The 13,156-nt window shown below is 37.1% G+C and overlaps 1 protein-coding gene across 15 annotated transcripts in view; it reads left to right on the top strand.

Moving 5' to 3' along the window:
• Positions 1-2,784: 2,784 nt before the first annotated feature.
• The window catches only part of RBFOX1 (RNA binding fox-1 homolog 1), a 1,377,247-nt gene continuing 1,366,875 nt past the window's right edge, over positions 2,785-13,156 (top strand). For 6 of the 15 annotated variants that reach the window (XM_052772597.1, XM_052772596.1, XM_052772604.1 and 3 more), the window contains exon 1: positions 2,851-3,072. In XM_052772597.1, the coding sequence (XP_052628557.1) occupies positions 2,866-3,072 (207 nt within the window). In that variant the 5' untranslated portion in view covers positions 2,851-2,865. Of the gene's footprint in view, positions 3,073-13,156 lie in introns of all 15 variants that reach the window. The other 9 variants (XM_052772622.1, XM_052772607.1, XM_052772605.1 and 6 more) reach the window with 8 other exon arrangements.

Below are 13,156 nucleotides of genomic sequence, written 5' to 3'. Positions count from 1 at the left end.
ATCCTTGTAGTGCAACACACTGTAGAAACAAAAAATGTAAACACCAACTATTCTTGCCATACAGTATTTGCACGCTAAGTAACAGGAAGAAAAGGCCTGACCAACCTTCTCTCCCTGAGTACCAACAGAGAATTTATTTATTGTCTTGCGATTTCTCCTTTTCTTTGCATGAAAATGTTGACATTTCAAAAATATTTGGTTTTAATTAGAAACAAAAATACTGTATTTGTCTCTCTAAATTTTCATTTCTTCAAAAACAGAAGCTATGCTTCAAAAACAAGGAACTGGATGTTTTATTTTTTAATTTGGAGGAAGCCAACTCTGCCTATGATCAAGACAGCCTGGAGACACAAGTGTGCAAGGAGCCAGGCAGCTGCCTGGCAAGCACACTGGCATGAATGTCGCTGGACTGGTCATTGAGGCAGTCTGTGTGGCTGCTGGTTCCATTTCAAACACAAATAAAATACTGGTAGAATTGGCAAGTTCTTGCAAAGCACTTGGATTCTATGAAATCAAAGCTTTTGGATGGAGAACTGTTCCAGCTGAAATTGATGCAGCTTACTGTAAAAATAAGCTATCTGCCCGAACAGATAGTTAAAACGACATTTTAGTTTCAGGATTATTTCTGTCTTTTAGTATTTTAGATAAGGTTGGGGAGTGTATAGAAAGAATAAGCAGAAACAGAAAACAGGATTAAAGTAAATGGTAGGACAAGTGTGATGGAAAAAGCAGGTATGAGTGATGAATGAGCACTAGCAAGAGGAAAGCTTCAGGCTTTTGCAGTGTGACCACTCTTGCTGTTTAGAGCTGCACCTGCCAGTATGGGGGAGATGATCCTGAACAGTTGCGGAATTCTTAAGAGCTCCAGGCCAGAGGGTAAGGTGGGAAAGGTTGGAGAGAAGGGTTTGGGCAAGTGTTGGATCATGTTGTTAATAAGCAGGGAAAGAGGGTGAAGGATTTTTGTAGGTCAGCAGTTCTGCATAGGGGATGTAACTTTTGTACAAAATCCCAGTTGTTGCTCGCTACTTCTGCTGCTGTTGATGAGGTTGCTGAGTAGTGTTTTAAAGCTGCCCTTTTCTCATGAGCTATATGTGTGTAGGAACTCATGGATCTGAGAAGTGGGGCATGAGCTGTATTAATCTGTGCTCATCTAGAGTGAAACTCTTCCTGCAGTAGCTGACTGGCTGTGCTCTTGCTGACAATCTCTTGTTTATTGAAGAGGATCAAAATTGCAGCCAAGCAGGTTACTTCTGTAGGTGGTTAATCACAAGTAGACGTGATTCAAAAGAGAAGGCCAAGCTGTGGAACTAGACCACTGCAGATTACAAGGCATGTGTTTATCTAGCACCATTTAAAAAGCCTAATAGTTTTATTTTTCCTCTGCTGAGCCCACTTGGCTTGTGTTCATCCAGCTCTGAAAGTATTTACAGCTGCAGGTTAGACTGAGGCAAATGCCCATGCCTTTATGACAAGAAGTTTTGTTAGTAGATGTTTAGTGTCTCTAGTTCTGGGTGTGGAGACTTGTACATCTGAGGTCTAACTATCAGAACTGTTCCCTTGCACTTCTGCAGATCTGGTTGGGGTGTCTCAAATGACTAATGCTTGTTGAGGTTCCTGCCATGTGTGTTCATTCTTGAACAATTGAATTAATGTTACTTGCTCAGACTAAAGCCTACTCCATAATGTCAGTGAAATCATTGTTGGGACACAGACTAACTTCCCCTAACTCTGTCAGATTCTTGGAGGACATTGTTGAACACTGGACATACTGGACAGTTTGATTAGGTGGATTCATCCACAGCTGAGTGTTTGGTCACCAGTTCTGAAGCTTAGTCCCTAATCCCCTGACTGGAACATATCTAGGTGTTTGCAGAGGGCTTCTTAGGGATTTATTTCATTCTGCAAGGTGTAAGGAACCTCACTTAAATCTACAAGCACTTAAGCAGGGGAAAACAGAACTATTCTTTTTTTTTTTTAAACTCTACTTCATATTGCCTTCTGTATTGGAAGAATGAGGTGAAGCAGCATATTGTAGTCTATATGTGAAAACACTAGGTTACTGTTACTTTTTAAAAAAGAACTCCAGATATTACACCTATCCTTTGATTATGTGTTGGTGTTTTTCATAAACTGGCTGAGAGAGCAAAAAGGATCTCCAAACTGTCATGTTGGGTCGTCCTAATCTCATTTTAATCTCATTCCTACAGTTTAGGAGCAGAACACGTTGTGCAAAATGGATGTGACAATGTGGAATATGGATTTAGAAGATACAAAGGTACTTTACAAAGTAAAGAAAAAAGTAATAATGAAATAATTTTGAAAGAAGCTGTTTGGAATTAAAGCAATCTTTACCTTTTAATGGGTAATCATTCTTGACATCAATAACAGTATATAACCAAAAACCTACTAGGTCCCTCAGGGACAGAGGTAAATTTGGATTTAAAGAAGGTGCAGCAAATATGTTGTACTTTAAGGAAAGGCAATTACTCTGGATCAGGTAGAATACAAGTAAAAGGGTTTTGGCAATGTAAGCAGCAGAATTGTGCATACAATCAATATAGGCAAGGTTATTACTTTTTATGAGATGCGGGGGGTGGAATATAGAAAGAAGCTTGTGAGCAGCATGCCCTGGAAACTGTCCTCGGGCACAGTGCTACCCAGTGATCAGGAGAGGGCGGCAGAGAAACAGAAGTGCTATGTGCAATACTTGTAAAGGCTTCGAAACACCACTTAAAATTTAAGAGGAGAGAGAGCACATCGGAGCTCTCTGAAGCCAAATCTCCTTCAAAAAGGCAGCTTCATCAGTCTTTAAAAAAGGTCCATAACACCTTAAAAATGTCAAATTCCTGTGGCAGCCCAGAAGACATGGTGAAGCAGCGAGGAAGAGATGGCAAGATGAGAAGGGAGGACGTGGACGATTCGCAACCTGAGGGGAAGAGGTTGAAGCTGGGGAATGAAGAGGGAAACATTGGGAAGGACAGAGGAGCAGCAGCAGCAGCAGCAGAAGAAGAAATAATGCCTTGTTTAGGCAGAGAAGAGCCAGTGCCCGAAGGAGGTGGTGAAGGCAGAAGTGTAAGTGAGGATCTTTAGTGGCTCTGAGCTGGGAAAGGGGGAAGGGCTGTGAGGTTACCTTTTAAATTATTTGTCATCCTGAAGTTGGTAATTGGGCATCAAGTACTGTAGGACAAATGCGATCAAGTGTCCTGTCTCATGGAGATTATAAGAATGTTACTCTTTAGTTTCTTACCTTGGCTACATGCTTTTAAGTGCAGGAGTGTGTATTTTAATCTGGCTCTCACTGTTAGCTGCTTGCAAAATGTGTATGTCGGAGAAGTGATTTTTTGGGGGGTGGGTGAGGGGAGAATGAATATGAACTGCTAAAGCTTGTTTTTTAGCTCCCTATACCTACTTAGAAATTGGGTAGCAGTGGTACATTGAATTGGGCATTTGGGGTTGTTTATCAGTCTGTCCATTCAGATGTTCAACTGCATTTATGTTGTGGAATACTATTTTACATCTGGGGGTGAGGGCAGACCCTCCAGAGGAAGAGAAGAGTTGGTAGCTAGAGATCTCATCTGGTGAGAGAGCAAATGTCATCTGTTGAGATTTTGCAAAAAAGAGCTGCTGAACAGTTGTCTGTATAAATATCACTGTTACCAGATCTTTATATGAGGTTAACTTTGTCAGTGCTTTCTGACTGGTTATTTAGCTCAACTGCTGTGCCTGTCAGCAGGTTTCTGAGGCATAGCAGAAAACTGGTGGGGAGGGGGGACAAACATATGGGTTCACAGCCAGCTGAAGCTTTTCTCATAGTGCAATTTGGGCCAGGTACTTTTCCTGGACACATACTAGCTGCTCCCTCAGTCAGAAGTGGAGGGGTGGTGGTGGGAAAAATGTCTTGGCTGTAGATGTTTCCTATTTAAGTCATCATACAGTGAGAGTATAGCTTCTAGAATTCACTTAACAGCTGCTGGAAATTTTAGTGTACAGATTTTATCCAGAAGTTTTCTGGAATACCCCCCCCCCCCCCCCCACTCCTGGGATCGATGTCCTGAATTAAGATATTTCTTTTCAAATGAGGAGTCAAGTAGATGCTCCATATTTTGGTAGGATTTACATTTTTAAATAATTGGAAAGGTAGTTTACTCAGTTCATTCTGTCAGAAAGGCCATCTCTAAATGCAACAGTTTTCCTGACTCTCAAAAGTATTTAAAATATGTCTAGAGTGTCAGCTTATACAAGCAAAAGTCTCCTTTATCAGTCCATGTAACTGCATATAGTTGCACTTAGGTATAAGTCTACATTTCAGGTTTCCAATGCTTGTGAAGGCATGCTCTTTTTAATTCTCAGATATCAAAGTAGCGCTTTTGTTCTGATACCAGTTCTGGTAGAGATATTTATTTTTTTTTCCAAAGATATACAATATACGGGCAAGTTAATTGGTCAAATCATAACCCTTGGTTTTATATGTGTTTTTCCTGAAAGTAAAGGCTTTAAATCCATTCCACTTAATGATAAATATCTATAACTGAATGCCACCATGGTTCAGGTAAAAGTCTTCTTGATAGTACATCTTACTATAATATTTAATTAGGAAGTTATTGAAAAATAAGCTTTAATAGAATAAGTTTACTTTGTCTTTTGAGGGATCAAGCTTAGAATGTAGAATGTATTAGAATGATGCATACCTAAATCACTGGGCTCTGGCCCATTTGTGAGGCTTGGTTTACTCCCTTATTAATGTTCTACCACTACAGGAAAGTTCTGTGGTGACAGATACCTGTCCTTTTTTTTTTTTTTTTTTTTTGTCCTTTCAAGGACCTGTGTATATCTGTTCCAACACTGTATTCTGACTTTTCATCAGGGGGTTTCTAAAAATATTAACAAAGCAAATGTAATAATGAACAATTCCTTCACTGTTTGTCTCTCCCAAAAAACTATTCTTAAATAGTTTTTATAATAAATTAAACCGAGTTTGATTCAAAATTCATCAAAGCTCAGTGAAGCTATTCTTTCCACTCACTTCAGTGGACTCTTGCTTGGGATGTTGCACTACATTTTGTATAAACTTCCAGTGTTTTTTTTTCCCCTTTCCATTTAAAGCAGTGTGTCTGAGTTGGAGACGTTATTAGAAATAAATTGTGACATTTGAAATTCTGTTAACGTAAAACTCTTTCTAAAAACAATCAAAACTTGTTCAACAATCACTGTGTCTGTCACCTTGTAGAGAGCAAGCTGGTGGAAAAGGTGGACTGTGTGCCCTTAGGAAACACTGGAATGACTTCATTTCTGTGCTTAGAAGAATCTTTATTTTAATAGGCATAGTGGTATGGGTAATCAATGCATGCATTGGAAGAACAGTACCTAATAGTCCATTATGTCTTCTATTTTAAAGAAGGACATTAAAAAAAAATTATAGGCTTTGACTCATTTTTGGACTAGTAATAAAAAAAATCAGCACAGTACGTGTGCTATTTCTTTATTTATTCCACTGCTATTTGCATGATTCCACATCCATTCTTAGGTTTAGAAGAAAGAAATCTACATAGCTCATCTGCTCTAACTCATTACTCCACTTATGAAATCTTGTATTATGAGAGAATGCAAACACCATCTATATTTTATGCTTGTGAAATGATGCATAATACTTGTAGGCATTTACTTGGCATTGTGTATTTATAACAGTAGCTGCTCCTGTGCAGAAGTTGGTTGCAGAAGGACATTTCTGCCACTTGCTTCACTGGACAGAGCTGTTTTGTTTGCCATGGGAATGAAAGGCTGCATTTGCCAAGAACTAGTTTGCAGTGGTATCTGGAATGATTCCTTCACTTAGTACTTGTAGCTAGTTTAATGTAGTAACTGGGGGTAAAACTGTAATTGTTAATTTAGACATCTATTAAAATAATTTACTTCTTGCCTTCTCTTATTACTTTCATTTATAGTGAAGAAACTGCTAAGAGTAGGTGTGAATCACATAGAGGAAAAAATTACATGGTGTTAGACTAATGTTTCTTTTTGGCATAGCATCAGAATGAATTAGTTGGATCAAATGAAATGGAATGCAATCTTTGTAGCAAGATTCAACTTAAAAATTTCTCATTTGATACAGATGGTGGAGAATTAGCATTTGGAAGAGCTGGTGAGTCACCCATTTTCATCAAAAGTTTGGGTAAAAGTATTTAACCAGGGTCTCTTCAATCTACCTCTTGTATGTCTGGAGGATGAGCATAACTGTCAGGTGCATGATGTCCTATGGTTGATTGTCGCCCTACCCATGCTCTAGCACATACTGGAAATTATTAATTTAGCATAAAATAGTATTTACTGAAATAGAAAGCATGTGAAGAAGTAAGCATGCAAGTAATGATTTTTTTTTTTTTTCTAGGCTGATTGACCTGTTCTTCCCCTGACTAGCTTAAACATGTTATGAGTTACAATCATTAAGAGTGTGTATCCTTGTAATCCATGTATCCTTGTTCTTAAAGGATACAGTCTTGTTTGGTCTCTCTTTAACCAACTGTTAGTCCATATGGCCTGATGAAGGTTGTTTGGATTTTGGTGCAAAGGTATTTCTGTGTTCGTAATGCCTGCTTATTACAAACCAAACTTTTTTTTCCCCTAAACATTTGTGCAAAATTGATAGAACAGGATCAAATTCCTGGGTTTGGTTTGACTTCTCTAATGTTCGTATAGCATCCAGCAGTCTTAAAGTTGTGTTTTCATCTGTAATGTTACATGTGCAGGAATGTGTAGGAGAGAGCTTGAACTTTTATCCCTTTAAACAACTTTTCTGAAAGACTTAATGCATTTGGGAATTAAAGCACTGTTTCAGACTTTTACAAAAAATGCCTTTGCCTTTGTGAAGACTTGGAAAAGAGGAAAGTGTAGAAGTACAGTGAAGAAAAATTGCAATTTTTCATTTTTAACATCAAAAGTAATGTCTCTTGCAGTTTTGGGACTGTCATATTGTTGTAAAAGAAAATCTGAGAAAAGTACATGAAAACTTGTTCTTTAATACTTTTGTAGGAAAAGAAAATGGCTTTTGCTGATCAGTTCTGAAGAATTGACTACACTATACTTGTGGCACATGACAAATCTAGTCTTCTAAGTCTCAGATGTTAATAGATATTTTAAATATAGTTTAACTACAGTTTAGATGGGAAGATGTGGCATGCTATAAGATGTCTTCATCTTTGCATACAGAACGATATAAGGAGGCATTGAATACGAGAATGGTGTTAATCTAGACAAATGAAATGCAGATTTATTATCTTTTATGTTTAGCTCAGGTTATATGAAAAGCAGTTTTTGGCTCAATAACTCAAGTCTTTTTCATGAAATATATGGTCAGTATAGAGTCAAGCCTAAGAAGTGGATCTGAAGTCTGACAGTTTGACATTTCTGTGCATTGCTGTGCAACTTTACACTGTGTTAATGCAGTTTCTCATACAGATTTTTTTGTTTTAGAAAATTTACTTGCTCCTTAGAGTTGGTTTATTAAGAAAACTTTTGTGTGTACATGGTTTTATGTTCTTGATAGTATTTATGAATATTACTTTGAAGGGGAATCATGTTTAGAGAGGGAGAACCTGAGATGGTGTGTCCGTACTAGATTGAGAGTCCAATTTAAGGTGCTGATTTTTGACTTTCAGGGTCCTAAGCAGATTGAAGCACTTTAGTGTCAAGGCTATTGTTTAGGTGTATTTTTCCCCTCCTCCTTATAATATTGTTTAAATCTATTGAGATCCTTTTGTCTTCAGAAGTTATGGAAGGGAATGGACATCCTCTAGGAGGACACTATAGATTTGAAACATTTTCAATAGCATGACATTTGTAACATGTTGTGTAAAGCAGTCTATGTCTGTCATTCCTCTCTCACCTATTTTTGGGTCTGGTTACCTAATTTTGAGGATAACTTAAGGATTTAGTCTTTTGACTTGTTAGGCAGACTGTGAGATATGCTGGAATTAATGTTCCCATTGTTTTGATTTGGAACACAATCAAATTCTGTGATCCAGGACAGGGGCATAGTTATTTGTCTTCAGAAATAAAGACAGGAGATAATAATTCTTTAGCAGTGAGTGGTGGTATTGATATAAGCTGCTGGCATTACTTCCACAGGACTATTTGCTACTTCCACAGGACTATTTGCTAAATGCTTGTAAGGGAGCCTTTTGTAGAAAGGTGTGGATAAATGATCTTCAAAAATTGGTTTGGACTTGATTCCAAGTCCAAGAACAAGTTGATGGAAGATGTTCTCCCTGAAACTGATTCATCCTCCTGTTAACCTTCTGCTGGTTAATGCCCATGCTGGTAAACAGTGTCACTGTGACTCAAGTCATAGGAATAACTGCAATAAGGAATTGACTAAGACAACTAAAGGCAGCAGAAATAGACCCTTGTGGATGACCTCATTTTGACATTTTTAATGTAGTTATTAGGACAGATCACTAGATGGCAGGGGGTAAGTGTACAAAACAAAAGACTTCATATAGACTGCCTGGTTTTGACACAGGGAAATTTCATTTTATTCAGTGAAAGACTACCTATTTTTAACATACAATTGCAACCAAGAGTAGCATAAGCCCTTTGTATTTACCCATTGGCAGTTTAATTTCTATAAGGAACATTCACGGAACATTTCTGTCTCAATTTGAATAATCAATTACCTAATACTATAATTCTTGTAGAGTAACTGGAATATTAGTTTTGATTGAAATTACAACCATTACTGTCTTCTGAAGTGCAAAATAAGACATTTCTGGTCTACGGAGTTGAATTAGTGGAGATATGAATTTAAAATATTTGTGCATTGCTCTTATTTGATACTGTCTCTCCTTTTGTAACCCAATATAGGTTAGTGTGCATTGAATAATCTCCTGGTCATTATGAAAAATATTTTTATTTCAAGTCTTTGATTTAGAAATTAAAAAAGTTACTTACTTTCTGGGTGCTTTTTTTTTTTTTTTTAATGCTTGCAGTCTTAGTCATTTGCCTGGATTGAAACAATAGGGAATATGCCATAGAAGGTAAGCAAAAATTGAAAATGGAAGGATAGTGGTGCTTTACCAGCTTTCCCTTTCCTGTGGAGTACTCAATGTTCAGACTAATTTGTAAGTGCATTATTACTAAAGAGTTCCCTATTTTGTTCCATTAAATTAGACTGTAGTATCTGATGCACTGCCACCCATGTAACTTCTCCCTAGAGAATGCACTTAATGTGTTCTAATAATTTGTCCACTGTGCAGTTCTTAAACAGCCTAAGGAGTTATACATAGTCTTGTCTACACTAGAAAGGAACTATCCTTTAAATTAAGAATACAGAACATTTACTTTTGATAGTTGTCTTGTGTCCTGAACTCTTTCCTTCTGGCATCTTAAGCTAGTATTAAAATGGACTTAACTTTTTCAACAGTTGTGAAGCAAGCTGATTACTAACAGGAATCTTCTAATTGCTTCGTGTAGGAAAATACAACAGTTGAGTAACTTAACCTAATGTCATTGACTGTAAGTGGTAGATAATGAAGTAATTCTCAATTAGTTGTACTGAGATTTAATTAATAAAGGTCCATCTAAGATTCACAAATCAATGAGAAGTGGCAGGAGAGGACATGTTGGTAGCTGCAGTCCTTGGAAAGGATACTTTCATTCTAGTCCTAAAAGCAAAACTTGTTTAAAGTGAAAAAGATTTCCTAAGCACAATAATTCTTATAAATCTATCTTTCTTTCATCTGCTCTTTTCTTTCTGCATGCTTACAATATAATGCATTTCAGCCATATTATACTAGCCATTACGTGGAGTTGTGTCTGGTGATAATGCTACAGAATGCTAATGTTTCTGTTCTGCTGTCTCAGGTGCTTGCAAGGAAATGTAGACTGTGTTGTGGATCATTGTGCTTCAAATGTTGCTGTGTATTACAGATTGTTTAGGATCCCTAGGAAATAATACAACTCCAGTCCTTCACTTCATAAAATAAATTATTCTTTAACTAGTTGGTAACTGGACAGACAAGACAAAAGGTGAAGGGAAAGAGAAGCATGTACTTGTCCAAGGCTATATAGAAAGTCATCTGAAATGCTCTAGCTGCTCAGGTTCCAGGCCTCAGCTGTTAAGACCAGTGATCCCCAACCTGTGACTCAGAGATAGTGTCTGAAACATTTAGTTATTCTTCATTGCTATAAGAAAGTAAAGGCTGCTAAAGGAGAACAAGGTTGAGTGTCTGTGGTGTATTACTTGCTCAGTAGTGTTGCCTGAAGGCTAGCAAGAACTGTGCAGGGTCATAATGGCCTTTAATAATTGAGCAGGGACACCATGGAATCAGCCATCACTGGTGTAAACTTAAAGGGCTCTATGTTTTCCCAAGGTCATAATGACCTTGAATAGTTGAGCAAAGACAGCATAGGATCAGTGATTAATGGCATACACTTAAAGGGCTCTGTATTTCACAGCTCCTGTAATTATTTTGATGGTATTTGTTACCCTTGATAGTAAGGAAATAATGAAAAATTTTAAAGTTTTCACAAAGTTTCTATTATTAATGTCCAGGAATAGTGTGGTAAATTCCTGTTTTAGAGAAGCAGTATTGTCTATTCAGTCTCCTGGTTCTGAACTTAACGATAAGGAATTTTAGTAAGATGGTATTTGCAACGTTTCTTTTAAGATGAGAATTTCAAATAATGTGTAAGCTCATAGCCATTTAAAATTATTATTTCTGCATTTGCTGTCAGTCAGAATGACTGCAGATGTTGGAAGGCTGCATAGCATGGACCATTTCTGCAAGATCTGAAGGTCAAAAATGTGATGTATTGTCAAATACTACTCTGGTAATAATCTGTATTTTTTAAATGCTGGTTGCATCTTTCTTATTGATATTCTTGTTGATACCTGAATCTGATTTAGTGCTTTCTATTGAACATTTGTTTCTTTTAACTGGGGCTTAGCCTTACTAGTGCAAACACCAAATAAATATGCATAGCCTTAAGTGAACTTGTGGCAGAGTAAAACTTGCACAAACAGCAAAGATTGAATTTCATCCAGTAAATTTGTACTAATCTGTAGCATAGTGGATCAGAGTTGTTTTCTTCTGCCATCCTGTTTAGTGAGCACTAATTACACACTATGTGTGGCTCAAAAATAAAATTATTTTATGTTTGTTATGCTAGTCCCCATGTTTCAATATCAAGAGTCACTACTCTATGACTGGGTGTGATAGGCCAGCCCTGTTCAGAGTCCCAGCAAGAATAAGAGGTATTTGCCAGTTTCTGGTGAGGTAAGATAACAGTGCTTTTGTGGTTGATCATGACACAAAGTTGTGCTGGGGCTGAGTAAAGAATATACTTATAGGAAGAACAGCTGCAGCTGTACACTGACAGGCTTTTTGCTAGCACAGAATTAGAACGGTGGTGGAAGAAAGGTCTTAACTGAGGTACACTGGAGGAAGGGTGGGAAAAAAAGAGAGAGGGGCTGCATAGCCTTATCTTGCATTTAAATCTGTCAGTCTCACTTAAGTCTACATCCCAGTTCCACTTATACTGTGCGGGCTTTGGCAACCTTTTTATTTAATTACACATGTGCTTTAAAAAGGTATTTTGTTGGTATCGAATTGATACAATGTATATAAATTTCTGTCATAGTACAAATGTTTGTTTTACTAGTTGAGATGTACAGTGTATTCAACACATAATATTTTCAGTGAATGTTGCTTTCCAAAAACTGAAGACTAATCACAAAAAATATAAATGGATTTAGTATGTAAAAATCCGAACTGTCACCACACTGTGATTATGTTAGTTCCTTGAGTTGGGCCATAACTAAATGGAAAGTAAGCATTCTGATCAATAGTACACTGGTGAAGTAACCTCTGTTCTGAGATGCTGAGAGGTTTCTTCTTTAAAATATGTATTTCAACTAAAAAACCTAATCTTTTCACTGTCTCCAGAGGGCAAAATCATTGACTGGTATGTTTAAAAACTGTCTGTGAATTAAAAGAGTCTATATAAAATGGTAAGGTGTTGCTTGAGCAATTACTCACTTTTTACTTAATTTAAAATAAATAATGACATTGTAGAAAGCTGTTGCATTAGATTTTAAAAAAAGACTGATTCATGGAATAGCAGCAGAACAAAATTTCTTCCTCTCACTACAGGTTGGTTTCCAAATCTTGCACGCACAATAGTTTTTGATTATGTGACAATATTTTCTTCTATCTCTATATAAATAGATGTTACACAAAGGCATGGTGCTCTTGGCCACTAATATATAGACCCTTCTTAGATTTCAAGGCTAGAATTGATTGTTAGACCCTGGTTTCTGTTAAAAGTTAGTACTAACTCCATAACTTCTGTTTGAGCTAGAACACATAATTTTTAAAAAACAACCATTTACAACCATTGTTGATTAAAGGCATCAGGTCATGGACAACTCATCAACCCCCTGGGTAAATTTCTTGCAGTAGCTAATTATTCTCACTGTAAAAAATATATATATACTTTCCGGTAGTTGGAATTTACCCAACTGCACATCCCAGCCTGTATAGACTTGTTGCACCAGATCTTATTGACTCCCATAATGGGAATAAAGTCATTGCCTTCTCTTGGATAGACTAAGTAACTGTATCCATGTACTTTGTTTTCCATCTTGAAGGTCTGTGTTTCCCTGTCTGAAATAATTCATCTCCACCCTCTCTGTCTCTTTGCAAATTCAACATTTTTGAAGCAAGCTGATTCTGCTAGATGGTCCCCTGTTAATATTAGAATGGTTTAGGTACTGCTCTGCCCTGGATTTCAGGTTCATTTACCAACATCTGCAAATGAGATAGTGAACTCGTTGGTATGTTGTTGCTGAGCAGAACTATACCCTCATCCTGCTTTCGTCACAAATGATTCTGTGTTTGCCCATATGGAAGTGCATTTCTGTCAGACAAGCCCAGAGTTTATCATCACTGCTGTTTGATTTGTTTTAAGTTGTCTGAACATTACCAGTGACTTGATTTATACCTACCCACTTTCCTCAATTCATTGAAAAAAAATCACTGAATAATATTAATGGAAGAACAGATCTTTGTGGGACATAACTGTAGAGGCATCTTAATTGGAATGACCCTGCTCCTTTTTTTTTTTTTTCTGTGTGATTGGTTTTAATTAATTTTAAAGCGTG

Source organism: Harpia harpyja, chromosome 21 (assembly GCF_026419915.1).
Source record: "Harpia harpyja isolate bHarHar1 chromosome 21, bHarHar1 primary haplotype, whole genome shotgun sequence".
Classification (NCBI taxonomy): domain Eukaryota; kingdom Metazoa; phylum Chordata; class Aves; order Accipitriformes; family Accipitridae; genus Harpia; species Harpia harpyja.
This window is presented reverse-complemented; position numbering and strand designations above follow the sequence as displayed.